General features: G+C 69.5%; 2 protein-coding genes across 3 annotated transcripts; both read right to left on the minus strand.

Annotated features, from left to right (window-relative positions):
• Positions 1-24: 24 nt before the first annotated feature.
• On the minus strand, positions 25-1,734 carry LOC116791924 (vegetative cell wall protein gp1-like). Its single transcript, XM_032698409.1, has 2 exons — positions 972-1,734; positions 25-845 (listed from the first exon to the last, which is right to left on the minus strand). Exons 1-2 carry the CDS (start codon positions 1,241-1,243, stop codon positions 344-346), a joined length of 774 nt encoding a protein of 257 aa, XP_032554300.1. The 5' UTR covers positions 1,244-1,734; the 3' UTR covers positions 25-343.
• Positions 1,735-1,857: 123 nt separating this feature from the next.
• On the minus strand, positions 1,858-27,982 carry KCNH2 (potassium voltage-gated channel subfamily H member 2). Of its 2 annotated transcripts, XM_032698364.1 has the most exons (14): positions 27,849-27,982; positions 26,394-26,624; positions 22,628-22,792; positions 21,786-22,283; positions 20,940-21,154; positions 10,619-11,044; positions 9,489-9,876; positions 6,958-7,157; positions 5,296-5,548; positions 3,984-4,177; positions 3,486-3,585; positions 3,134-3,379; positions 2,574-2,751; positions 1,858-2,115 (listed from the first exon to the last, which is right to left on the minus strand). In XM_032698364.1, exons 1-14 carry the CDS (start codon positions 27,922-27,924, stop codon positions 1,872-1,874), a joined length of 3,414 nt encoding a protein of 1,137 aa, XP_032554255.1. In that variant the 5' UTR covers positions 27,925-27,982; the 3' UTR covers positions 1,858-1,871. The 2 variants fall into 2 exon arrangements, with proteins under 2 accessions (XP_032554255.1, XP_032554264.1); XM_032698373.1 differs by lacking the exon at positions 27,849-27,982 and having other exon boundaries at positions 22,628-22,788; positions 26,394-26,456.
• Between the last annotated feature and the right edge of the window lie 15 nt (positions 27,983-27,997).

The raw sequence follows: 27,997 nt of genomic DNA on the forward strand, positions 1-27,997 counted from the left end.
CCCGGTGACACACAGAGCCCGGGGGTCTCTGTCCGGTTTATTGGGGACACCTACGGCGGGGGTGACATGCAGGGCTGACACGGGACAAACACGGCACACGCTATGGGGGTGGCAGCCCCCCCGCCCCGTGTCCCCCTCCCTGTGCGTGGGGTGCCCACGATGTGACACCTGGCTGTGCGGGGGGAGCGCCCGGGGGGCTCGGGGGGCTCTGGGGGTCGCAGGGGGCTCCAAGGGGACACGCAGCCAGGCGGGGAGGGCACACACGTGCCCCCACCCCCCCAGCCGGGACACGGACGGGGACACGCGGGGGGACACACACGGACCCCCCCGAGCCTGCCGGCACTCACACACTGTGCGGGGGGCCCGGCAGGGGGGTCCCGGGGGGGCACATGGCAGGGACACACAGACACACACACGGATGGGGGGGTGACACACGTGTCCCGGCACAGCGGGACCCCCCGACACACACGTGAGGTCCTGGGGACAGGACACGGGGACACACCCGTGCACACCCCCCACCCCGCCCGCCCGGGGGTCCCGGGGGGCTCCGGAAGGAGGAGCAGGAAGAGCAGCAGAGTCCGGGGCAGGGGGACCCCGGGGGGGGCCAGATAGCGGGGGGTTCCCGGGGGGCGAGCCCCCCCTGCCGGCACTGGGGGAGTGTCCGTGGGGGGCAGCGGCCGGAGCCCCCCGGCAGGTCAGGGCCCGGGGGTGGGGGCTGCGGGGTCCCTTGGCTCCAGAAGTCCCACGGCTCCGGGGGTCCCAGCTCCCGGGACAGGGGAGTTCCATGTCCCGGGCCGTGGGGGTCCCACATTCCAGGGTCGGGGGTCCCAGGGCTCTGGAGGTCCCACGTCCTGGGCGTTGGGGGTCCCACGTGCTGGGCTCAGGGGTCCTGCGGCTCCATGGATCCCACATGCCGGGGTCCGGGACTTCCAGGGGTCCCAGGTCCCAGGGTGTGGGGGTCTGAGGACTGTGGAGGTCCCACGTTCCAGGGTCGGGGGTCCTGTGACTCCAGGGGTCCCAGGTCACAGTGTCCAGGGGTGCCGGGTCTGGGGGTCCCACATTCCCGAATCTGGGGTTCCCGTGGTTCCGGGGGTCCCACGTCCTGGGCTTTGGGGGTCTCACGTGCCGGGGCCCGAGGACTCCAGGGGTCCCAGGTCCTGGGGTCCGAGGGCTCCGGGGGTGCCACTTTCCGGGGTCGGGGGTCCCGTGGCTCCGGGGTCCCGCCGTGCCCCGGCGCTCCCATTAGCTGCCGGGGTCGGAGCAGTGTCTCTGGAGCGGGGGGGTCCCCGGGGGGGTCCCCGCGGGGGGGGGCAGCGCCCCGGGCAGTGAACGGCGCCGAGGGGGGGGCGGCTCCAGCAGCAGCACCACGTCGGGGGGGTCCGGGGCACGCGGGGGGGGCGGGACCTGCCGGAACCGGGGAGGGGGAGAGTCGGGGGGGGATCCATCGGGGGACCCACACCCGGCACCAGGAACTCCGGATATCCCCACCCAGAACCGGGCCCCCCAGTGGGTGACCCCAACCCACAGAAGGGCTGGAGAACACGGTGATGGGCACGGGAGGGGGTTTGCCCCAAATCTGGGGGACTTGGGGTGTTCCCCACTCGGCACCAGGGATTTAGGGCGTCCCCCCAACCCAGGGCAGGGCCCACCCGCAGCAGTGGGGAATGGAGTGGTGGGGCACAGGAGGGGGTATACCCCAAATCTGTGGGGCCTCAGGGGTGACCCCAACCCACAGAGGGGCTGGAGAACAGAGTGATGGCCCCCAAAACGGGGTGCACCCCAAACCTGGGGGCTCAGGTGTGACCCCAACCCACAGTGGACTGGAAGAGAAGGTGATGCCCCCAAACCAGGTGCACCCCAAACCTGGGGGCTCAGGTGTGACCCCAACCCACAGAGATGTGACAGTGGGGTGCCCCCCAAAGCAGGTGCCCCCCAACCCCGGGGTCCCTCACCTGAGCGAGCGGCCGGAGGGGGGTGATGGGCAGGGGGGGCTGCAGCGGCCCCGGGGGGGGCTGGTGGGGGGAGGTCACGGTGCTGTAGGCGGGGGGCACCAACACCTGGCGCTGCAGCAGGTGCACGATGGACGAGATGTCCGTGCTCAGCCTGGATTCCAGCCTGGAATGTCCATGGGGGAGTGTGGCCAGGCCGGGAGGAGACCTGGGACCCCCAACCCCATCCCTCCCCCAGCCCCCCAGGACCCCCAGACCTGCCCAGCGCCTGCCCCTGCACCCCTGGGGGGGGGCACCCTCCATCCCACCAGGTGGTTTAGGCACCTCAGGATGGGGTGGGGATCCCCCATTCCCCCCTCCTCACTCAGGGCTCTACAGACCCCCCAAAACTCCAGCACCCCCAACCCCATCCCTCCCCCAGCCCCCCTGGACCCACAGCACCTCCCCCTGCACCTCTGTGTCCCGTCAAGGTGTGTCAGAGGGCTCAGGTTGGGATGGGGGTCCCTCATTCCTCCCCTTGCACTCCGGGTTCCCCAGACCCCTTTGGGGATGGTCGGGGGGCTCCCATGGGGTCTCACTGCCCTAAACCCCCCCCGGGGTCACACCTGAACCCCCCCGAATTACCTGTTGAGCTGTTTTTGGAGCAGATCCAAGCGGGATTCCAGGTCGGAGCGCTGGCGGCGGGTCAGAGACGGGCTGGGATTTGGGGGAGCCCCATGGGAACAACGGGGGAGCTCCTGGTACTGGCGGGCCCGGGTGTCACCCCAAAAACTGAAGATGTTGGAGACCCCCGAGAAGGCGCCTGGAAAAGGTGTGGGGGGGTGGGTTTGGGGGGTGAATGGGGTGGGACACTTAAGGGGGACTGGGAGAAGGATGGGGAGGATGGGGAGAGGGCACTGGGGCTTTTGGGTAGAGCCTTAAACAGGGAGGGGAGGATTGCCCCCCTCCCCCACCCTGAGCCCCCCCATGCCCTTCTGAGGGGGTGCAGGGGCAGGTGCTGGGGGAGGGCGGGTTTGGGATTTTGGGGAGCGTCTGCAGAACCCCGAGTGAGGAGGGGAGGAATGCAGGACCCCCCACCCGCCGGGTGGGATGGGAGTGCCGGGGTTTTGTGGAGTCTGCAGGACCCCGAGCAGGGAGGGAAGGAACGGGGGACCCTCCACCCCACCCCGAGCCCCCCGACCCACCTGAGAGGGGGTTGCACATGTCGCTGCCCTCGCGCTCCTCGGGCTCGGGGGGGGCCGGGGGGGCACTGCGGAAAGGGGACAGCGCGGTGGCCCCCGGGGGGGGTGCGGGGGGCTCCTCCTCATCGCTGGAGCCGCAGCTGGAGGGGCTGGGGGGGTCCCACTCGGCCGGGCCCCGGGGGGCGCCGGGGGCCTGACCCCCCCCATTGCCCTCCCGCAGCGCCCGGGGCTTCTCGGGACTGGGGGCGTCTGCGGGGGACAGGCGGGGTCAGGGCCGGGGTCCCGGTGACCCTGGGGTCACCCCTGGGGTCACCCCTGGGGTCCCGGTGCCCGCCCGGCCCCCCCGACCCCCCACCTTTCTCGGGGCGCCGGCGGAAGGACAGTTTGCGGCGCCGGAGCCGGGAGAAGCCGCCGTCCAGCTCGTCACTGCCCGGGGAGCCGGGGATCATGTTCGTCTGCGGGGACAAGGGGGCACAGTCGGGGGGCTGCGGGACCCCCCCCCGCTTTGTCAGGAGCCCCCCAGCTTGCTCAGGACCCCCCAGGGGTTGTTCAGAGTCCTCAGGCTTGCTCAGGACCCCCAGATCACTCGAGACCCCCCAGATTGCTCAGCCCCCTCCAACTTGCTCAGGACCTCCCCCCACACTTGCTCAGGACCTCCTGGTTTGCTCAGGACCCCCACCAGCTTCCTTGGAGCCCCCTTCTTTGTTCAGGACCCCCCAACTTTCTCAGGAACCCCCAGTTTACTTGGACACTCCAGCCAGCTCAGGACCCCATAACTCGCTCAGGACCCCCCCACCTGATCCCCCCCGGACCCCCCTTCAGACCCCCCCCGTCCCCCCGGGTCCCCCCTCACGTCGCGCAGGTTGAAGGTGATCTCGAGGGTGCCCCAGAAGCGGTCGGAGAACTCGGGGTACATGTCGAGCACCTCGAGCAGGTCCTCGCGCAGGATCTTGTGCAGGTCGCAGTAGGTGAGTGCCCGCACGTCCGCCCGAGACTTCCCCGGCCGCGCGTGGAGGTGCAGCGGCTCCCCGAAGGTGTCGTTCTTACCTGGAGGGAGGTCCCGGGAAGTGACTGGGGGGGTCCGCGGGGCTGGGGGGGTCCCGGGGGCTCTGGGGTGCTCGTACTGTCCCAGCCACACCCGCGGGTGCAGCGGCTCCCCAAAGGGGTTTGTGTCTGGCGGGGTACTCCGGGAAAGGGGGGGGTGTCTCTGGGGGCTCCCGAGAAGGGCGGGGGTGACTCTGGGGTCCCCGAGAAGGGGTGGTCACTGGAGGAGCACCTAGTGGGTGCTGGGGGGGATCCCAGGGGCTCGGGGGTGCAGCAGGTCCCAGCACTGCCCCAGTTGTTGGTCTTACCTGAGGGGACAGGAGGGGCACTGGGGGGTCCCCGAGAGGGGGGACACCCTGGGAGGTGGAGGGTCACCCCAGGACAATGGGGGTTCACCAGGACGAGCGGGGTCAACATGGGTTGCCCCCAGCACTGTGGGTCACCCGGGGGGCACCGGGGTTGTGTCCAGCACTGGGGGGTTACTGGGGCTGTACCCCGGGCTGGGGGGACCCCAGGACGTGAGGGGTTATCTCAGAGGTACTGGGGGGTCCCCAGGAGGCGGGAGGTCACCCTGGGGTGCCTCCAGCACAGGGGGTCCCTGGGAGCCTGGGTGTCACCATGGGGACACTCGGGCTGTGCACAGGACTGGGGGGGCTATGGGGGGCAGTGGGGGGTCCCCAGGAGGTGGGGTGTCACACAGGAGGCACCGAGGGTTGGGGGCACCCTGGGAAGCACTTGGGGTGCACCCAGCACTGGGGGAACCAGGGGAGGCAGGGGGTCACCCCATGGGGTACTGGGGGGGGTCCTCGGGAGGTGGGGGTGTCACCCACGGGGCACTGTGGGACCCCACAATGCGAGGGGATTCCCCGAGGGGCATTGGGGGTTCTCCAGGATTGGGTATATGCCATATGGGGCACTGGGGGGACCCCGGGGGGGGTCACTCGAGGGGGACTGGGGGCACCCCAGGTCACAGAGGGTCCCCCATGGGGCACTGTGAGGTGCCCAGGAGGTGGGGGCTCACCCTGGGGGCACCCAGCACTGGGGCCCCTGAGCACAGTGGCTGCCCCGGGGGACACCCAGGGGACACGGGGGGACCCCCGGGCCGCGTCGGGGGGTCTCACCCAGGATGGCGACGACGACGTCCCCGCGCAGGATCTCGATGGAGCCGCGGGAGATGAAGTAGAGCGCGGTGAGCACGTCCCCCGCGTGCACCAGCGTGTCCCCCGGGGGCGCGTGCGTGGTCTTGAACTTCATGGCCAGCGCCCGCAGGCAGCCCTTGGTGGCCCCCCGGAACGGGGCACAGTTCTGCAGCAGGCTGCGGTTCAGGTGCAGGCAGATGTCGGCCTGCAGGCACTCGGGGAACCCCTTCAGCACCTGGGGGGCACAGGGGGGCACAGGGGTCAGGGGGGCACAGGGGTCAGAGGGGCACAGGGGTCAGGGGGGCACAGGGGTCAGGGGCACGGCAGGTTTGGAGAGGAGGTCACCACGTTCGTGGGGATGCTGTCAGTCCAGGACCAGGACTGCTGGAAGTGCTTCCCGAGCAATGGGGGGAGGCTCAGGGTCATGGGGGATTTTAGGGGTCCCCGGGAAGTTTTGGGGGTCCACGGGGGCGCCCTGGGGGGGTTCACTGCATTCATGTCAGTGCCACTGCTGTAGGGCCGGGCGTGCTGGAGAGCTCGAGGAGGGAGGGGCTGGGGGATTGAGGGGGTGCTGGGGGGTCCTGCCGGGTTTGGGGGGTCCTGGGGGGTCTCACTGTGTTCATGACGATGCCATGGCTGCAGGACCAGGACTGCTGGAAGCACTCCCTGAGGAGTGGGGGCCTGAGGGCCTTGGGGGGCTTTAGGGGTCCCATGAAGGTTTTGGGGACCTGTGGGTTTTGAGGGGTCTCACTGCATTCATGTCAATGCCGTTAGTGCAGGACCAGGTGTGCTGGAAATACTCCTTGAGGAGTGGGGGGCCGGGGCACCATGGGGGATTTTAAGGGTCCCTTTGGGGGTCCCAAGGGGTCCTGGGGGTCTCACCACGTTCAAGCTGAAGCTGTTGGTGTAGGACCAGAAGTGCTGGAAATACTTCTCGAGGAGTGGGGGGGTTGGGAGGCCATGGGAGTTTGGGGGGGGTGCAGTGGGTTACAGGGGTCCATGGTGGGATCTGGGGGTCCTGGGGAGCCATGGGGGTTTGGGAGGGGTGCAAGAGGTTACAGGAGTCCAGGGTAGGTTTTGGGGGTCCTTGGGGGATGTGGAGGTTTGGGGGGGTTGTAGTGGGTTCCAGGGGTCCATGGTGGGTTTTGGGGGTCCTGGAGGGCCGTGGGGGTTTGGGGGGGCCATGGTGGGTTCCAGGGGTCCATGGCAGGTTTTGGGCATCCTGGAGGGCCGTGGAGGTTTTGGGGGGCTACGGTGGGTTCCGGGGGTCCATGGAGGGTTTTTGTGGGTCCTGGAGGGCCGTGGGGGTTTGGGGGGGCCATGGTGGGTTCCAGGGGCCCATGGTGGGTTTTGGGGGTCCTGGATGGCCGCCGGGGTTTGGGGGGGATGTAGTATGTTCCAGGGGTCTGTGGTGGGTTTCGGGGGTCCTGGAGGGCTGTGGGGGTTTGGGGGGGCCGTGGTGGGTTCTGGGGGTCCATGGAGGGTTTTTGTGGGTCCTGGAGGGCCATAGGAGTTTGGGGGGGCCATGGTGGGTTCCAGGGGTCCATGGTGGGTTTTGGGGGTCCTGGAGGGCCGTGGGGGTTTGGGGGGGTTGCGGTGGGTTCCAGGGCTCCATGGCGGGTTTTGGGGTCCCGGGGGTCTCACCGCGTTCATGTCGATGCCGTTGGTGTAGGACCAGGCGTGCTGGAAATACTCCTCGAGGCGCTGGCGCAGGGGGTTGGGGATCTGGTGGAAGCGGATGAACTCGCGGACGCGCAGCATCTGCGTGTGGTACCGCGCCGTGCCCGAGTACAGCCGCTGGATGATGGCTGACACGTTCCCGAAGATGCTGGCGTACATCAGCGCTGGGGAGGGGGCACGTCAGGGGGGGCTGCACCCCAAAGCCCCCCACACCCTCCTCTGCCACCCCCGGGGTCCCCGTGCCCCCGGGTGCGGGCGCTGGATGAGGCAGACACGTTCCCAAAGATGCTGGATTACATCGGTGCTGGGGAAGGGGTAGGTCAGGGGGGGTTCTGCACCCCCAAACCCCTCCAAACCGCCCCCCACCACTGCTGCCAGGGCTGAGGCTCGGGGTACCTGTTGGCAGGGGGGTCTTCATCATCACAGGGGTGCCCATTGTCATGGGGAGGCCCATTGTCACCCAGGGCCCCCATCTCCACAGGATCCCCATTGTCACCCAGGGCCCCCATCTCCACAGGATCCCCATTGTCACCCAGGGCCCCCATCACCACAGGATCCCCACTGTCACCCAGGGCCCCCATCTCCACAGGATCCCCATTGTCACCCAGGGTTCCCATCTCCACAGGATCCCCATTGTCACCCAGGGCCCCCATCTCCACAGGATCCCCATTGTCACCCAGGGATCCCATCACCACAGGATCCCCATTGTCACCATGGGATCCCCATCATCATGGGGGGGTTCCCAGTGCCATAGGGGTCTCTATCAGCACAGGGTGCCCATTGTCATGGGGTCCCCCTTGTCACTGGGGATCCCCATCACCATGGGGGGTTCCCACCATCACAGAGTCCCCTCTGTCACAGGAGTGCCCACCAGCACAGGGGGGTGTCCATCAGCACAGGGCACCCATCACCACGGGGGGTGCCCATTGTCACAGTGGTCCCCATCACCACAGGGCTCCCCACCATCATGGGATCCCCGTCATTGTGAGGTCCCCATCACCATGAGGGTCCCCATCATCACCAGGGTGCCCACTGTCATTGGGGTCCACATTGTCACGGGACTCCTCATCACCACGGGGGTCCCCATTGTCACAGGGGGTGCTCAGAGTCACCGGGGTCCCCATCACCAAGGGACTTCTCAGACCCCCAAGCCCACCCACCCATCACCACTGACCATGTCCCCAAGTGCCACATCCACAGGGCTTTGAAATCCCTCCAGGATGGGGACACCACCCCTGCCCTGGGCAGCTGTGCCAGGGCTGGACAGCCCTTCCCAGGAGGAATTTCCCCAGTATCCAACCTGACCCTCCCCTGGCACAGCCTGAGGCCGTTCCCTCTCCTCCTGTCCCTTGTTCCCTGGCAGCAGAGCCCGACCCCCCCCCGGCTCCCCCCTCCTGTCAGGGGGTTGCAGAGCCAGAAGGTCCCCCCTGAGCCTCCTTTGCTCCAGGCTGAGCCCCCCCAGCTCCCTCAGCCCCTCCTGCTGCTCCAGCCCCTTCCCAGCTCCGTTCCCCTCCCTGCACACACTCCAACCCCTCAGTGTCCTGCTGTAAGGGGCCCAGAACTGCCCCAGGATTCCAGGTGGTGCCCAGTACAGGAGAGGTCACTGTCCTGGTCACACTATGGTGACACAAGCCAGGTGCCCACTCTTGCCCACCTGGGCTCATGCCCAGCCTCTGTCACCAGCACCTCCAGGGTTTTTCCACCTTTCCAGCCACTCTGCCCCACATCTGGAGTGTTCCATGGGGCTGGTGTGACCCCAGAGCAGGACCTGGCACTTGGCCTGCCCGATCCTCATGCAGGTGTCCCCAGCCCAGGGATCCCACCTGTCTGGATCCCTCTGTGGAGCCTCCTGCCCCAGCAGAGCCACATCCTACCCACGGGTGTCACCTGTGGACGGGCCAAGGTGCCCTTGGTCCCCTCGGATGGAGCATTGGGGAAGGTGTCACACACACACAGGTGAGCACACGTGTGCAGGTATGCACACATGTACAGGTGTGCTCTCACACACACAGGTGTGCACATGTGTGCAGGTATGCACACATGTACAGGTGTGCTCTTACACACACACAGATGTGCACACGTGTGCAGGTATGCACACATGTACAGGTGTGCTCTTACACACACAGGTGTGCACATGTGTACAGGTATGCACACACACACAGGTGTGCTCCTACACACACACACAGGTGTGCACACACACACACAGAGGTGTGCTCTCACACCCACCCAGAGATGCTCTCACGCACACATACAGGTGTGCACACCCACTGAGAGGTGCTCTCACACCCACCCAGAGATGCTCTCACACACACAGAGGTGCTCTGACACCCACACCCAGAGGTGCTCTCACACACACCCAGAGATGCTCTCACACCCACATACAGGTGTGCTCTCACACACACAGCTGTGCACACACACACACAGCTGTGCACACACACACCCAGAAGTGCTCTCACACCCACCCAGAGGCGCTCTGACACCCCCCGGTCACTCACATCCAATCAACATGACGCAGATGGAGAAGATCTTCTCGGAGTTGGTGTTGGGGGACACGTTGCCGAAGCCGACGCTGGTGAGGCTGCTGAAGGTGAAGTAGAGGGCGGTGACGTACTTGTCCTTGATGGAGGGCCCTTGCCGGGGGTCGCTGTTGTTGAGGGGTTTGCCGATCTGCTGGCCCAGGGCGTGCAGCCAGCCCGTGCTCTGCCCCTCCACGTTGCCGATGGCGTACCAGATGCAGGCGAGCCAGTGGGCGATGAGGGCGAAGGTGCACATGAGCAGGAAGAGCACGGCCGCCCCGTACTCCGAGTACCGGTCCAGCTTCCGCGCCACCCGCACCAGCCGCAGCAGCCGCGCCGTCTTCAGCAGCCCGATCAGCGTCGTCGTCTGGGGGGGAGAGGGGGTCAGCGGGGGGAGAGAGACCCCGCGGGCACCCGGAAGGGCGAGGGGGGTCCCTGACCTAAGCCGGGCACCTCCGGCCCCCCGGCCCCTCTCCCCACATCAGCAGCCCGATCAGAGTCATCATCACAGGGGGCGTGGGGGGAAAGGGGGTTAATGGGGGGAGATACTCCATGGGCACCCAGAAGGCTGGGCCATCCCACCCACACCAGCAGCCCCATCGGTGTCGTCATCCGGGGGGACCACAGTGGAGAGACACCCCACAGAACCACCAAAAGACCAGGGGTCTCTGCCCCCAGCCAGGCACCTCCATTCTGTAAGTCTCCCTCCAACAGAGGGAGCCTCAGGTGCCCCCCAGGGCAAAGGTGGTCTGGAGAGGGAGGGAGGAAAGGGGGCAGTGGTGGCAAAGAACCCCCAGAGATCCCTGGAAGGGCAAAGGGCATCCGGGGTCCCTGCCCCACAGCAGGATCCCTGTCCCCTCTCTCCACATGAACCCCAGGTGCCCCCAGTGCCCCAGCCCAGAGCAAAGGTGGTTTGCAGAGCAGGACAGGGGGCATGAGGGTGTCCTGGGCTGGGGGCACATGTGGGACCCCCAAGCACCAGCCCCTGGGAAGACCTGGGGGCACAGGTAGGACCCCCAAACGCAACCCCCCAGCACCAAAATAGCACCGCCCAGCCAGGGCACGGCCCAGCCGGAGCCACCACGTCCCCGCGTCCCCACGTCTGTCACCTCCTCGGAGCCGGAGCCGAAGATGAGCAGGTCGAAGGGGATGGCGGCCACCATGTCGATGAGGAACCAGCCCTTGAAGTAGTGGATGGCGATCTTGGCGGGGTGGCTGACCACCTCCTCGTTGGAGTTGACGTAGGTGGTGCGGAAGTTGATGAGGATGTCGATGATGAACATGATGTCCACGATGAGATCCACCACGTTGAGGGGGCTGCAGGAGTAGCCGCAGTGGTGCCGCTGGGCCTCCTCGGAGTCGCTGAGCAGGAAGGCGGCCGAGTAGGGTGTGAAGATGGCCGTGTAGATGACGAGCAGCAGGATCAGCCAGTCCCACACCGCCTTGAAGGGGCTGTAGTGCAGGATGGTCCAGCGGTGGATGCGCGGCGCCTGCAGCTTGTACTCGGGGAGCACGTCGGCGCCCAGCGACAGCACCTGGGGGCACGGGGGGGTCAGCGCTGCACCCCGGCACCCCACAGGGCTTGGCTCCCCGGCCCGGGTACAGGTGGCACTTGGAGATGTGGGTCAGGGGTGGCCTTGGCCACGCTGGGTCAACATTGGGCACGATGGTGCTAAAATTACCAGTTTTGTAACTCTCTGGGGTGCAGAGGGACCCCAGTGCAGAGGGACCCCGGTGTGAGCCACAAGGGGTGCACAGGGGCCCTGACATGGGTGATGTGGGGTGAAGGGGAATGGCTGGAGGGCATAGTTGGGACAAAGGCCGCCCCCAGAACCGAGTCACCCCACAAACCCCTTCTGCCCCACAGACACCGTCGGGGCACTTCCCACCCCAAACACCCGCAGACACGACACTGCCCTGTGCCCCTCACCCTGTGCTCCCCACCTGTGCCCCTCAACCTGCCCCATCCCCAGCATCTCCATCTGGGGGGGGCACAGACCCCCCCAGCATCTCCATCAGGAGAACATGAACCCCCCCAGCCACTCTCACCATCTCCACTGGAGGGTACAGACCCCCTGTGCCTCCCATTCCCTGTGCAGGACACCTGGCACAGCCTTTGGGTGTGACCCCAGGGGTCCCCGGGCATTCTGGGGGGTCCCTGGGGGGGGTCCCTCCCCTCCCTGCCACCACAGAGACCGTCACCATGTGCAGCCCCAGGGCTCAGGTGAGAGATGACAGGGGGTGACCCACAGCCCCCTGCCCTGTGCCCCACAGCGGTCACAGCCCCCCTGCTCCCCACCGGGGTCCCCTTACCCCACTTCTGCCCCCCCACCCTGCCCACCCCCACGGCGGGGCTCCCACCCACTGTGGCACTGCAGGGAAGGGAATGGGCACCGTCTCCCTGCACCCAATCGGCCCCAACCCCGGGGACACCGCTGGGGAGCCGGGGGGTCTCCTGGGGATCCCTGGTCATGCAGGGTCAGAGCTCTTTGTAAGCCCCAAACCTCCCCAGACCAGCGCCGGGGACGCAGCCGGAGCCTCGTGTGGCCACCGCCGGGTCACGGTGGGCACAGTGCCCCCCCCGTGCAGCACCACCCCCCCCCAGCGCCAGACCCCGGGGTGTGGTACCGGTACCTTCTCCTCCTGTCCGTGCCCGGTGCCGTCGCGGCGCAGCCCCAGGCAGGTGCCACAGAGGGGGACCCCGGGCATGGAGCTGGGGCCGGGGGGGGGCCCGGACCGGGGGGGGGCGGGGGGGGTGCCCGGGAACTCCTGGAGCAGTTGCAGGAGTGCGGGCAGCATCCTCGGGGTGGGGGGCAGTGGGGGTTAGCTCCCGCCGGCCCGTGGGCACCGGGGACCCCCGTGCCCCGGCCCTGTGCCCATTGCAGTGCCCAGGGACCCCCGGCAGCAGCGGGGACCCTCAGGGGCAGGGGGGGCCCTCAGTGGCAGTGGGGCCCCACGGCATGGCAGGGACCCCCAGCGTGGCAGGGCCCCCGGTGTGGCAGGGCCCCCGGTGTGGCAGGGCCCCCGGTGTGGCAGAGATCCCGGTGTGGCAGGACCCCGGTGTGGCGCGCGCCGGCCACGCTCCGCCGGAGCCGACAGGAATTATTGGGGCGGAAATTTTTCCCAGGCTGCTCCGCTGCCGCCGCCACGGCCAGGGCTGCCCCCCCCAGTCCCCCCGCCAGCCCCCCCTCAGACCCCCCCGGCACATGGTGACACGCGGTGACACACCAGAGGGGTCAGCGTGCGGCGGTGACACGGCGGTGACACCGGCGAGGCTGGGGGTGCCCACGGGCGATGTGGCTCGAGGTGGGACGTGTCACAACCCCCCCAGGCACCCCAATGGCACCGAGGGGGACGCGGCCAGCCCCGTGGCAGTGAGCAGGGTGTGACGGGGCACACACACGCCACAAACATCGCAGGAACACGGCAGGAACACGCCAGGGACATCCCACACCTGTGCCAGTGTGGGGGGCACACAGCCAGCCCTGCAGGGAGCACAGTGTCACGGGGCACACACACACCAGGAACAGCCCACACCCGTTTTTGGCATGGAGGGGATACAATCAGCCCCGTGGTGGGGAGCAGGTGCCATGGGGCATGAACATGCTATGAACATGCCGGGAACACACCAGGAACATGCCAGGAAAATGTCCCACCTGCGCAGTGCCCACGGGCCAGGACACGCTTCCTGTCCTGCCAGCTCAGCCCAAACGTGTCCCCTGCTGCCACCACCCTCCCCTGGGTCACAGGGCCAGGGGACGTCCCTGGGGGTGCAGGGGAGCCCTGTCACTTCTGTCCCCAGGAGCCTCGGTGGCCTCAGGGGGCAGCGGGTACAGCCGTGTCACTGCGGGGACAGCCGCGTGACAACGGGACATGTGGTGACAGCAGTGGGGCAAAAGGTGATGGCACCGGGACACGCAGTGACACACAGTGCCAGGGACACACGGTGATGGCACTGGGACACGCAGTGACACACAGTGCCAGGGACACACGGTGATGGCACCGGGACATGCGGTGACATGTGGTGACACGCGGTGATGGCACCAGGACACACAGTGACACACAGTGCCAGGGACACGTGGTGATGGCACCGGGACATGCGGTGACATGCGGTGATGGCACCAGGACACACAGTGACACGGTGACAGGGACATGCAGTGATGGCACCGGGACACGCAGTGACAGCACTGGGACACACAATGACGGTGCCGGGGACACGCGGTGACATGTGATGACAGCACTGGGACACAGGGTGACAGCTCAGGGACACGCAGCAGCTCCTGCGTCACCCGCCGCCACCCCCACGCGGGGGATCCCCGCTGCCACCGCGTCCTCACGCGCCGTGGGACGGAGGGACGAGGCCACGCGTGGCCTGGGCGTGGGGTGGTCCCAGTTCCCGCATCCCTTCCTGAGGTGCTGAGCACCAACACCCACCATGTGTCCCAGATACGTCCCCCAAGGGGGTGGCAGGTGTCACGGGGTCACGTGAGGTCAGGGGACCCTGGGGACACGGGGGGTAACAGGTACTGTGGGCCACAGCCCCCGGGCTCCAGCGCCCCAGACGGCAGCGGGGTCCCTGGGGGGGACTGGGGGAGTCCCTGGGAGTGTCCTGCAGAAAAAACCCCAATCCCAGAGCCCCAGATGGTCCCTTTGGCTGCCATTTGAGGGGGGACAGGGAGGGAAGGGGGGACAGCAGGGGAGGGGGGGTCGGGGGGGGTCGGGGGGGGTCGGGGTGGGACACCCCAACTCCAGAGCTCCTCGTGGCCCCCCTACCTATGGTGTGAGTGTGGGTGGGGTGCCGGGGGACAGCAGGGAAGGGGAGGGGTGGGGGGGACACTCCGACCCCGGAGCTGCTGAGCCCCTTTGGCCGTGGCTGTGCCGGGTGGCTGCGGTGTGATGGGGGCAGGGGGCCGGGGGTGGAACAGGGGGGACAGCGGGGGGGCCGGGGGGCGGCTCCAGCCACCAGCAGCTCCTGCCGCTAAATTTATCGCAGCTGCCACGGCAAAGTGGGACAAATCCCGGCCCGCGGCAAAGGGGAGGGCGAGGGGGGGCGGCAGTGGGGGGTCCGGGGCCTGCAGAACCCCTCAAGGTGGGGTGGGGGGTCCTGCTGTGCACTGGGGGAGACCCCGGAACACCTGGGACCCCCCCACTGGGCACCACCGGCCCCTTCCCTGAACTATGTGGCCCCCACGGGTGAGGGGGGGGGTGACGCCCACATCCCACCTGGACACCCCCCCCGGGACCCCCATCTGGGGACCCTCTGGTCCTGCAGGCAGCTGGAAGTGATGGATGGGGGGCAGAAGGAGCAGGACCCCGACCCAGTCACAGCCTCCCGAAACACACCCCCGACCCCAGCACTTGGTTAACCCCTCAGGGCAGGCCCATGCCACCCCCGGGGGGCACAGCCGGGGGGGGCACATAGTCCTGGTAACCCCTCCCTGAGCCAACCCCCCCGCACACACAGCCGGGGACCCCTCGAGTGTCCCACGAGCCCCAGCCGGGGGGACCCCAGTCCACCAAGGTGGGGACAGCTCCCAGCCCCCCTAGTCTGGGGACAGCCCCCGGCCCCCCCATGTCCCCCAGCCACGGGGACAGCCCCCCCGCCCGTGCCACGCAGGGCTCAGGGGTGCGTGATGAGGGGCTGGGGACCCCTCGACACAAGTGGGACCCCCCCCCTCAGTGCGTGTGTCAGGACGGGGTCGATACGCGGAGACATCCTGATCCCCCCCCGCGCTCCCCCCGCCCCGACACCCGTCACTCACGGTGACACAGATGGCGGTGGCGCCGGTGACACGTTCGGCGACACGCGGTGACACGTCCCGCCCCGGTGACGCGTCCCCGACACCTGCGGTGGCACCGACACCCCCCGCCCCCCGGGACACCCGGCACCGCACCTGCCGCGACCCAGACAACCGCGCCCACGGGGCACCCCAAATACCCCACACACCCCGCGCGGGGACGGGGGGCACCGACACCCCCTGGGGCAGCCACACCCCCCCCCCCGGCATCCTGACTTACCCCCCCGGGGCACCGACACCCCCTGGGGTAGCCACACACACCCCCCCCCCCGGCATCCTGACTTATCCCCCCGGGCCACCGACACACCCCTGTCACCTCCTGGGGCACTCCCGAGGGCACCAACAACCCCCTGGCACCCCCCAGCACCCCAACACCCCCTGGCACCCCCATGGCAGAACCGCCTGGCCCCGATGCAGTGGGGACCCCCTGGACCCCCCAACACCCACTCTGGGAGGTGACCCCAAACCAGACCCCCAACACCTGCCCCGGTACCTGACACTTGTCCCACGGACCCTCAACATCCACAGCTACACCTGCACTGGCAGCTGCCCCCCCTGCCCAGGTGCCCCACACCAGCACCAGTGGGTCCCCGACAGCCACAGCCCCCCAAGTCCTGCACCAGCAGGTACCCAGTATTCAGAGACCCCAACACCCACATGGGCACCCAACACTCACCCTGGCAGGTGCCCCACACCTGCCCAGGTACCCCACACCTGCCCAGATACCCCACAGCAGCACTGACACAGGCCCTTGCACCCACCCAGCCACCCCAGCAGGTTCCCAGACCCTCTGGACCCCACACACCTGAACACCCACACCCACCTGCATCACCGACCTGGGGGGGCCAGGGGAGACCCTCGGGGACACCCATGGCCAGACAGACACCGACCCCCATGACACCTCGTGACCCCACAGGTGTCACCCAACGTGGTCACCACTGGCACTGACCACTGGCCAGGTGACACCTGGTTGCAGTGACACCTGGCCCTGGTGAGGACACCCCAATGTAGGGGACACCCCAATAGCACCGACACCCTGACTCAGGGGACACCCCAATGCAGGGGACACCCCAATGTAGGGGACACCCCAATAGTGCCGACCCCCTGACTCAGGGGACACCCCAATGTAGGGAACACCCCAACAGTGCAGACACCCTGACTCAGGGGACACCCCAATGCAGGGGACACCCCAACAGTGCAGACACCCTGACTGAGGGGACACCCCAAGGCAGGGGACACCCCAACAGTGCAGACACCCTGACTGAGGGGACACCCCAATGCGAAGGACACCCCAATGCAGGGGACACCCCAACAGTGCAGACACCCTGACTCAGGGGACACCCCAATAGCGCCGACACTCTAACGCTGTGGGGACCCTCTGACACTGAGGACACCCCAACTGTGGTGACCCCCTGACAGTGGTGACCCCCCGCCCCGCTGTCCCCCGGGGGTGGCACTGGGGGTACTCACGTCGCTGAGCTGCGGCGTCGCGGTGCCCTCGGGACCCCCCGACATGGGCACGGGGGACACGCGGCCGCCCCGGGCAGGCGGCGACAGCGGCACCACTGCTGGTGGCACCCGTGGCAGGGTGGGGGACGAGCCCTCTGACAGGGTGACGTCCCCAGGGGAGGGGGTGACGTCCCAGAGGGCGGTGCACCCACCCCACCACCGACCCCCACCCTGTGACGCTGGTACTGACCCACAGTCGCCCCACGGCCACGGGCCACTGGCGAGGGGACGGCCACGGACCACCTGGGACACAGCGAGGACCACCTGGGACACAGTGAGGACTACCTGGGACACAGTGAGGACTACCTGGGACACGGTGGGGACCACCGAGGGAGACAGTGAGGATCACCTGGGACATGGCACGGACCACCTGGGTATGTGAGGGACCACCTGGGGCCACAGTGGGGACCTCAACAGCCACGTGCCATCACCCCTCCCCACGCCACAGCCACGGCCACCGTGGCACAGCTGGACACAGCACTGGGCCCAGTCATGGCACTGGGTGGACACGGGGGTTCGGAGTGGGTGATGCCCCCCAACGTTGGTCATGGGGGGCCCGGGGTGGGTGATGCCCCCCAACCCTGGTCGTAGGGTGCCCGTGGGGGGTGATGCACCCCCAACCCCGGGGGGCACTGGGAGAGCCCCAAACCCTGCCAGACCCCCAGAGACACCACAACCCCTGATGCCCCTCCCACCTTAGTGTGGGGGCATCCCTGGGACCCCACACCCACTCACAGCAGGACAAGCCACGGGACCCCCTTCCTCAAGCAGGGGGGACCCCCCGGAGCCCCCGGGTTCCCCAGATGCCCTCGCAGCCTTCCAGAGATGCCTGCTGCAACTCCTGGTGCCACCCCCTGCTCAGTGTCCCCCCTCCCAGCGCGATGGCATTGCTGAGACCCGGCACCCACACACGACAGGACGAGTGGCATGCAGGTCCCTTTTCCTGCCGGGGGGGAGACCCCCCGAAAATCCCGAGACCCCCAAACTCTCCAAAACACCCCTGCCACAACCCCCGGTGCCCCCTCTCTTCGTGTCCCATATCCCAGCGTGGGGACACCCCAGGGACAGTCCCGGTACCCCACGCCCACGCGCGGCAAGACAAATCGCAGGAGCCCATTTCCCCCTCAAGGGAGACCCCCCCGGAACCCCCGGCGCCCCCCAGAGCCGCCCGTCGCGACCCCCGGTGCCTCCCCTGCTCCATCCCCGCAATCCTGGCAGGGGGACACCCCCGGGACCCCGCGCCCACGCGCAACGCGACGAACCACGGGTCCCCTTCTGCCGGGATCCCCGGGCCCCCCGTACCTCCTGTGCCACCAGGCTGGACACCCGGACGGCCCTGCGGACCCGCTCCCGCCGCTCCCCGTCGGAGCGGTCGCCGCTGTCTCGCCGCGCCGGGGCCATGGCCGCGCTCGGGGGTCCCCGCGCCCCCCCGCCGCCCCCGGCCCCGCGCGGCAGATGGAGCGGGGCGGGACCCCCCGAGCCCTCCCCGCCGCCCGCCCCCGCCGGGCCCCCCCGATCTCCCCTCCCCGGCTCCAGCCCCCGCCACTCCCCGGGGGAGGGACCGGGAGCGCCCGGGAACGGCCCCGGGGGGAAACTGAGGCACGACGGGGGTTGACCCGGGCGAGGTGGGGCACGGGAGTACCCCGGAACCGCTGTGCCCCCTGCCTGCCCCACGGTCACCCTCTGCCAGCCCCACTGCCAGCCCCTGCCCCACTGCCGGCTGTCACCTGCAGCCCCGCGCGCCCCAAGGGATCCCCAACGCGTGACCCGCACGCCCCGTCAGCGGTGGCGCGGGGACAGTGACGGCGGGGACGGGGACAGTGACGGCGGCGCTGAGTTGGCCGTGGTAGCCTCGGCTGATTCACGGCTCCTGGTGTCCCCGTGTCCGCCGGTGTCCCTGGCCACTGCCCAGCCCTGGCAGTGCCCCACGGCTGCGCCCGCCCGGCCCCCCCGGGCACCCCCAGCCTGGCCGAAGGGCGATCTGGGGGGCAGCGCCCGCACCCACGCGGTGGGTGCCAGAGGGATCGGGGGGTCCCCGGGGTCCCCAGCCCGCCACCGACAGCCAGTGACGTGCCGGTGACACCCCCCCACCCCACCCCGTGGCACCACCAGACCCACCACCCTGAGTGGGTCCGGGGTCTCCCAGCCCCATCCTGTCCCCTCCAGGGGTCCCCGTCGGAACGGGCCGGGGGTCCCCAGGAGTTCCTGAGCCATGGGGATGCCACGGCCCCCCCGGCCATGCCAGGCCCTGTCACTGTCACCCAGGGCGTGGTGACCTTTCCGGGCGCTTGGCTCCAGCCCCGCGGGTGAGTCACGGTGCCGCTGCCGGGACACGCCGTTCCCCTCTGCCACCGGACCGGGGGTCGCCGTGTCCGAGCCAGGGACACCTCTGAGCCCCCGCTCCCATGTCCCCCGTGTCCCTGTCCTCGACTCTGCCCACCTCGGGGAGGACCCCCATCCCATTCCGGGCAGACGCCGGGTGCTCCCCCCAGCACAGCCGGGGCACCCCGAGACCCCCTCTCCAGTGCCCGGGGCAGAGCCCGCCCCGGTGACGGCGACCGTGTCCCCTCGTGGCCACGGCGGGGGCAGGAGGGACCGGGGCATCGCTGGCGGCGCATTTAACCACGGCCAAGGCAACGAAGAGGCTCCGTGAGGAACAGGGGGCGCCGGGGGGTGTGGAGTGAAGGGGGTTCTCCGCCCCAGAGGGGTCCCCCCCCACCACCGAGGGGCCCGCGGCTGCTCCAGCACCGGCGCGAGGAGCACCTGGAGCCCCTGCAGCAGGGCCGGGAGCTCCCGGTGGGAACGGGGGTCCCCCAGGGGCTCCCTCACGTGTGCGGGCAGGTGCGGGGCCGGGGGGGCTCGGGGGGGCTCGGGGGGCGTGGGCAGATGCACCGGGGCGGTTCTGTCTCATGCCAGCTGCCGGGGGCCCCCGGGACAGCCCTGGCACGGGGGGTTCAGGGACAGGCAGCGGGTCCCCCCCGCGTAGCCCCCCGGGGGTCCCCGGAGCCCCCCCCGGTCCCCCCAGTTCATTAGCGGGGGGGCAATCAGGGTGTAATTAAGCGGCGCCTCCTGCTCCCGTGGCAGATGGTGGTTACACAACGGGCCACGGATTAGCGGCCGCCGCCAGCGCCCAGCACCGGGCAGGCACGGCACCGGGCAAGCACGGCACAGGGGTGAGGGGTGCCCTGCACCGGGCAGGCACGGTACGGGGGTGAGGGGTGCCCTGCACCGGGCAGGCACGGTACGGGGGCGAGGGGTGCCCTGCACCGGGCAGGCACGGCACCAGGATGAGGGGTGCCCTGCACCGGGATGAGGGGTGCCCTGCACCGGGCAGGCACGGCACCGGGATGAGGGGTGCCCTGCACCGGGGTGAGGGGTGCCCTGCACCGGCCAGGCACGGCACCGGGCAGGCACGGCACTGGAGCAAGGGGTGCCCTGGTCGGGGGGTGTCTGCCGCCTGTGCCCCACTGGGAGACCCCAGGGACCTGATGTACCTCGGGTGGTCTGTCCCAGCCACATGACCCCCACCATGTCACCCACTGGCACCAGAACACTGCGGCCACAACCCCCCTGGTCGGTCTCCATGAGGGACCCCCCCAGAGTGGGGGTACAGTGGCCTCCAATCCTGCCACATTGGCCCCTCTGGCCCCACCAAGGCTGGGGCACTCCAGGGACCCAGTGGTGCCCTTGGCACCAGTGCCTACTCCCACTGCCTCCCACTGCACTCCGGCACCTCCCAGTGAGCTCCAGCTCCTGCTGGAGCATCCCAGGGGCTCTGGCCATGCCCCCAGCACCACTCGCGTGCCTTGGCATTGCCTGGCCACCTCCTGCAGCACCCAGACACCTCTGGTACCACCTGGCCACCTCTGGCACTGTCCATCCCCTCTGGGGATGGCACTGCCTGGCCATGTCGTCACTGCCCGGCTACCTCCAACATCATTCAGACACCCTGCCACTGCCGGTCAACCTCTGTCACCCCCTGGCCACCTCAGCGTCACCTGGCATTGACCAGTCACCTCTGGCATCCTCTGGCCTCCACAGCACCGCCTGGTCACCTCCAGCACCAGCTCGTCCCCTTGGCACCGCCCAACCTGCGGGTCCCCCCGTCCCTCTGGGCTCCTACCTGCGTGACCTTCTCGGTGACGTTGTGGGTGCGGTCGCGCAGCTTGGTGGGGGCGATGATGGGGCGGGGGGCCGGGGGCGGGGCCAGGAGCCCCCCAGGCTGCAGGTCCACGAAGTTGAGGGTGATCTGCGGGATGCGGCCGATGGCCCGGAACCGCGCCAGGTCCGAGTCCGACGTGGAGTTGAGCAGAGCACTGCGCACGGCGGCCACTGCGCCTGCCAGGGGACACCGTCACCGGGGGACACGGACACCCAGGGGACACGGACACCCGGGGGACACGGACACCCGGGGGTCCCACAGCAGGCAGGGCACTGGGGGCACATGGACCCTGGATCCCGGGGTGCGTCCCATGGCTCCCCAAGGCTCCTGGGGCAGGGGTCCCACAGCTCCCCACAGATCCCAGGGTTGGGGTCCCACAGCAGGTAAAGTGAGTGGGGAGCTCCAGGGCAAGGGGGCCCCCCCAACCATGTGCCACAGACCCCCCCGGGACCTGTGGAGCTGCTCTCAGTTACCCTTAATATCATTATAATTATTGTCCCTTCTCTTAATGCGCTTAAAGAGCTCCAGGGCCAACAAGGTGATTCCCACGGTGATTCCCACGGTGATTCCTGAGGTTCAATGTGGCTGAGGGGGTGGGGGGGCCTGCAGGATGGGCTGAGGGGGTTCCAGTGGTGATAGGGGGGTCGCAGGAGGCACGATGGGGGTCCTGGGGGTGACGGGGAGTTCCAGCCCCTTGCCAGCGCTTGGGCACTGCCGGGGGGTCCATGGGGAATGGGGGGTCACCAGGGTCTCTGGCTGTGGCCGCTCCAGTGTCCCCAGCCCCAAGGAGCGTCCCCCGTGCCGTACCGGTGCTGGAGCCGCGGTGCAGGCCGGCGCTGGCGCTGGTGTGGCGGTTGTGGCAGCGCTTGTCCCCGTCCCCCTTCATGGCCTCGATGTCATCGACGGACGACGCCCGGCGCAGGCTGCGGAGGCTCTCCCGGGACCGGCGCTCCCGGGACCGGCTCCGGGCCAGGCTGTGGTTGGCGAAGGCCAGCGCCAGGCGCTCGGCCCGCGGGGACGACTGCGTCACCGGCGGCTCGGGGTCCCCCATCAGCGCCGCCTCGTCCTCGGGACGGTCCCCGGCCCCGGGCTCCAGCGAGGACGAGGCATCCTCGGGGCATGAGTCGCTGCCTGGCAGGGCCGGGTCCATGACCAGCGGGTCCACCACCCCTGGGTCCATGACCCCCGGGTCCACCACCCCCGGGTCCACGACCACCACGTCCGGCGGCTCCGGCGGCTCCGGAGGCAGCGACTGGCGGCTGCCGGTGAGCGCCAGCAGCTTCAGCCGCAGGGACCGGCTGCGCCCTGGGGAAGGACAGGTCGGGGTCAGGGCTGGGGCTGGGGTCAGGGCCCCGCTCCAATCCCCTCCCCATGGTGCTGCTTCAGCCACAGGAACTGGCTGTGCCCTGGCGGGAAAGGACAGGGTGGGGGTCGGGGTCGGGGCTGGGGTCAGGGTCAGGGTTTCACCTCAACCCCCACCAGTGCTGTCCAGCAGCACCGAGGCACCCTCTGCCCTCACCATGTGCCCTACAGTGCCCTGTGCCCCTGGGACATGGGGTCAGCAGGACCTGGGGTGACACAGGCCCCTTCCCCACCCGTGGGGACCCAAGGGGGGGTGACCCAGGGGTTGGTGTCCCTGTCCCCTGTACCTGCAGGGCCCCAGGGGGCCGGGGTGACCCAGTGGTTGGTGCTGGGGGCCGGGGCCTCCCCCGGCTCGGGCTCCCTCACGGCCTCGAAGTTGAGGATGAACATGATGACGGCGCCATCCTCGTTCTTCACCGGCACCACGTCCACCAGGCACGGGAAGGAGCTGCCTGCGGGGAGGGGGGGTCAGTGACACGGGGGGACAGCACCCCCCTAGGGGCACCCCTGCCTGCCCCCCACCCCCCATAGTGGGAGACACTCTCCTGCCCCTCCTGGACACCCGCTCCTGCCCCCACTCTGCTGGGCAACCCCTGTCCCTGCTGGGCACCTACTCCTGGCCCCCAAACCATCTAAGCACCCCCTCCTGCCCCCCCATCCTGGGGGGCACCCCGTCCTGGGGCCACCCCGTCCTGCCCCCCCATCCTGACTCAGCCGGGTGCAGCCCCCCCTGCAGCTGCACCACGGGGGGACACCGAGGCACGGGAGGGCAGAGGAGGGTGGGGGTGCTCCCCATCCCCCCCCAAACGCTGCAGGCAGGGCCATGCGGGGAGGCGGGGGCGGGGGGGCTCTGGGGGTGTGGGGCCGGGTTAAACCGCTCAGAAGTCGTTAACAGCTGTGGCGTTAATCCGGTGCCACAGCTGGAGGGGGGGCCGGGGCGGTCAGGGCAGCCCGGGGTAATCTCTGTGTGATGGGGATGGGGGGGCATCCTGCCCCCTCCCGCGCCCCTCACCCTAAGGGGACCCCGGGGGGACACAGGCGGGTGACACCGGCGGGACACGTGGGTGACGCACGGCACCGGATCACCGGATCCCCCCCACGGTGTTGTCCTCCCTCTGCGTCCCCCCCGCTGGCGCCGGGCCCGGCAGCCTGGCAGGGCGGGTGCCAGCTGGCACCGTCCCCGTCCCTGTGCCCGCGGCGGGGGGATTCCCTGCTGCACGTGGGGCCGCGGGCCGGGGGCCAGCACAGGGTGGCACAGGGTGGCCCGGGCCACCGCGGGGTCCCGGCCCAGCCACCGCCGTGGGGAATTAGTGGCACTAACACGTGGCCGTCGGCTTTATCCGCCCCCGCGGGAATCCCGAGTCCCCGAGCCCAGGGACTCTGGCCCCCCCCGGCCCACTGCCCACAGGGGAGTGGCCCAGGGTGGGGGCTATGGGGGCACCAGCGGGGTGGGGGGTGATGGGGGGATCAATAGGGGGACTCTCGTGGTGAGGGTGATGGCAGGACCAATGAGGGGACCCCCGCGGCAGAGACACACACTGCACTGCAATGGGACCCCCCCCTGCACATCAACCCCCTGCACCCCAACTGCACCCCTCACCTCCAGAGCTGCACCCCAAATCCACCCTGTACCCCCCACCCAGCACCCCCTGCATCACTGCCCAGAACAGCCAGGGGGCACCACCGGCACCCCCAAAGTGGGGGGACCCCCCTGCACCCCAAAGCCCTGTAGCCCCCCAACCTGCGCCCCCATCCCTACACCCTACTCTGCACCCCCCGCACCCCCACACACGTAGCCTGGACTGCAACCTGCACCCCCAGACGTGCAGCCAGGACAGGGACACCCCGCTGGCACAGGGGGGACGGCCATGCCCAGAGGTGCCACCTCGTGCCACGGTGACACAGCCCCGACCCAGCTCCTCGGTGCCCTCGGCCGCTCCCGCCCTGCGCTGACACCGGGGCCACGCACGGGGGGACCCCAAAGGCCACGGCAGCAACTGGGGGTCTGTGCACCCTCCCCGTTCCCTGGGGACACTGCCCGGGGAGCCCGAGGCCCCACGGGTGCCACCACGGGGACACGGGTCCCCTGCGGGCGCCGTGACCTCCCGGCGTCCCCGGCGCCATAAACAACACGTCGGGAAGACGAATGGCTGCAGCAGCGGCGGCGACGCGGCGGCTCCACAGCCCCGCCACGGCTCTGCCACGGCTCTGCCACGGCTCTGCCACGGCACCGGGGACCGGGACACGCCGGGGGCTCGGGATGGGGGGATGCGGGGCGGGGGGTGGGGGTCAGCATGACTCCAGGGGCACTTGTGGGGTGGCGGCGGCACGGGGAACACCGGGAGCACCGGGAATGCCACAGCCCAGCCACAAGGCCGGAGCCATCGGCAATAGGATCCCTGCCTCCCGTGCCGGGGGTGGGGGGGTGTCTCAGTGCAGTGAGGGGCAGCAATGGGACCCCATGAGACGCCCCCAAGCCAGCCCCACAGTGGCAGGTGGCACTGGTATTGTGTCACCCATGGTGGCCCCACCACAGCCCCAGGGCCAAGACCCACCAAAACAGTCTCCAGGCACAGGGCCTGTCTGTGGGTGCAGGACACCCCAGATCCGGGGGTCACACACTGCCAGGGGGTCCCACCCCCTGTCCCACAGGGCAGCCGGTCCCCATGGAGGGCAGTCACGGTGGGGGGCTGCAGAGCACCCCCAGGACCCCCATCACACGTCCCCATGGGCCCAATAGCAGCACCCAAGGCCTGGCAGGGGGTGGGATCCCCACACCCCTCGGGAGGCACAGCTGGGCATGCTGGGGTCCCCTGGGAGCCACAAGAAGGCCCCAGGTAGGAGCACGAGCCCCATCCCCATGCCTGGCATGGCTGGTGGCACCACCAGGGTGATTAGTGCCACCCTAATGAGGGCTCAGCACAGGGTGCAGGGGGGCACTCACATGCCACCTACACCCCACAGCCCCTGGCACACGCAGTCCAAAGGGCACCGGGGCGTGCTGGGTGTGCCAGGCAGTGCCGTGGTGGCAAGGTGGGGGTCCCAGGGCCAGAAGCAGCGCCCCCCGCCCCAGCCCAGCCCCATCAGGGCCCCCAGAGCCACCGTGGCTCCCATGGTGCCGTGGCCACGCCGGCAGCTGGCACCAGCTTTGTTTACTCCGGCACCGGAACTAGGGCCGCGTGCCCAGAGCTGGGACACATGGCACTGGCACGAGGCCATGGTGAGGGGCAGCGCCGGCACCGCCAACGCGGGGTGCCAGCCCTGGCCTGGGCTCTGGGGGTCACAGCATCCACCCCCTGGCACGGGGACCCTGGGATGTCGCTCTGTCCGGTGACCCCACACACACCCCAGAAGGATGTGGAAATGTGACACTCGACACCAGCTCAGCCCCCGCCACTCCCGTGCCCTTGTCCCTGGCCCAGGTGACACGGTGCCCCCACACAGCCTGTCACCCTCTGCGGGGGGGGCACTGCACGCTGCTCCCACCCCACAACCCCAGCCCCACAGCACATGACTTCCTAGGACCCCAGCTGGCTCCCTGGCTGGGACCCACTGTGGCACCGGGGAGGGCTGCAGAGCCCTGGGGTGCCAGTGCCCCTCGAGCTGCCACCAGTGCCAGGTTCCCACCCTGCTGGAAGCCATAGGGGAGCACTGCGGACCCCGGGGGTGTCACAGCCCCTCAGGAGCTACCGGTGTCCCTCGGGAGCCACAAGTGCCAGGCTCCCACCTGTGCCAACACCTCGTGCCACCCATGGCATTGGCAGGTGCTGGACGGGCACAGTGCAGGTCTGCCCCGTGCCTGCCGTCCCCCCGTGCCCGACGCAGCCCCCCGGGGCAGTCGGTACCATCCTTGCGGGAGAACAGATCCACACCTCGCACTCCCACAAGTGGTGTCCCCAGCACGGCCCCCTGTCCCCGGCTGTCCCCGGGTCCGTCCCCGGCTGTCCCCGTGCCCCGGGTCCATCCCCCGCTGTCCCCGTGCCCCGGGTCCGTCCCCCGCTGTCCCCGTGCCCCGGGTCCGTCCCCCGCTGTCCCCGTGCCCCGGGTCCGTACCGTCCTTGCGGTAGAAGCAGATCTCCACCTTGCGCTCCTCGGCCCCCAGCAGGGCCTGTGCGATCTGCGCGGCCGCGCGGCGCTGGGTGCGGGGCCCGTGCAGGAAGTCGCAGGTGCTGGGCTGCTGCATCACCTCGGCCCGCGAGTACCCGCAGAGCCGGCAGAACCCCTCGTTGCAGTAGATCACGGCGCAGTTCTCCACCCGCGCGTTCCCGATGATGAACTTGCGGCCTGGGGGGAGAGGGGACACGGGGGGTCGGGACGGAGCACCCCCAGCCTGGCAGCCCACCCGTCCACCCGTCCAGCCGTCCAGCCGTGGCTCTGGGCTCCCCAGGACAAACACCCTGTGAGTTGCCCCCCCTCCTCCCCAGGGACTCCCTAAGCTGATGGCACCACCACCATGGGGACCCCAGAACTGTGGGGACCCCATAGACACAGGGACAATCCCTCCCACTGGGACCTGGGACTCCACAATTGCAGGGACCCAGGGACTCAAAACACTGTAGGGATCCCCCCAAGGACCCCACTACCATGAGCACTCAGGGACCCCCACCACTGCAGGGATGTCGTCATCATGGGGCCCCCACAACGGCAGGCACCTCATCACAGCAGGGACCCCACAACAGGGACCCCAGAACTGCAGGGACCTCATCATAAGGGGGACCCCACAACAGGGACCCCAGAACTGCAGGGATCCCAACACTACAAGGAGCCCACGGCACCCAGCACTGCAGGGACCTCATCACCACGGGGACCCCCAAATCTGCAGAGACCCCTTAAGGACACAGCTACCATGGGGATCCCCACCCCAAAGGCAGGGCCTCAGCCAGGTCAGACCCCCCAGCCACAGCCTGTCCCCCAGCACGGTAACACCCCAGCTCAGCCTGTGGGGCAGCATCGCCCCGTCACTGCCCTGTCCCCAGGGCCTGACCCCCAATAGATGCTGGGGACCCCCAGACCCTCCATTCCCACATGTCCCCCTGGTCTCCCTGCACTTGTGGCTGGGCAGCGGTCTGGGGGGGCCATGGGCCAGGTGGGACCCCCAGTCCCACAGCAGCCTGAGCCGGGGGCAGGGTCTCCCTCACCCCTCGGGGACTGGGGGAACCCCTGAGCTGTGGGCTGCTGGGAGCCGGGGCAGGTGGTCCCCCCCAGTCAGGCTTGTCCCCATCACCTCAAACCCACCCGGGGCTGGGGGCTGCTGGGGAGTTCCGGGGGCTTCTGGGGGCCAGGGTGGGCAGTGACCCCCCTCTCCCCGAGCTGGGCTTGTCCCCAGTCACCCCAAACCCACCTGAGACTACCGTCTCCCTGGTCCTCCCCATCCCGGGTCCCCCCAGTGTCCCCTAATGCCCCCATCCCGGTCCCCGCCGCCCCGTCCCTCCCACCCCCGGCTCCCCCGGCCCCGCCCCTCCCGGGTCCCCCCCCCCCGGCCCCGGTGCCCCCCCAGGCCCCACTCACTCTGCCCCTCGAACTTGCGGATGATGGTGTCCAGGAAGGTGTTCTGGGGGGCGACGTGCCCCCGCCGCACCGGCATCGCGCCGGGCCCATGGGCAGCGCGGGCGGGGGCGGGGGGGCCGGGGGGGCCCGGGGGGGGGGGGCCCGCGCCG

The sequence above is a fragment of the Chiroxiphia lanceolata genome, chromosome 1 (genome assembly GCF_009829145.1).
Source record: "Chiroxiphia lanceolata isolate bChiLan1 chromosome 1, bChiLan1.pri, whole genome shotgun sequence".
NCBI lineage: Eukaryota > Metazoa > Chordata > Aves > Passeriformes > Pipridae > Chiroxiphia > Chiroxiphia lanceolata.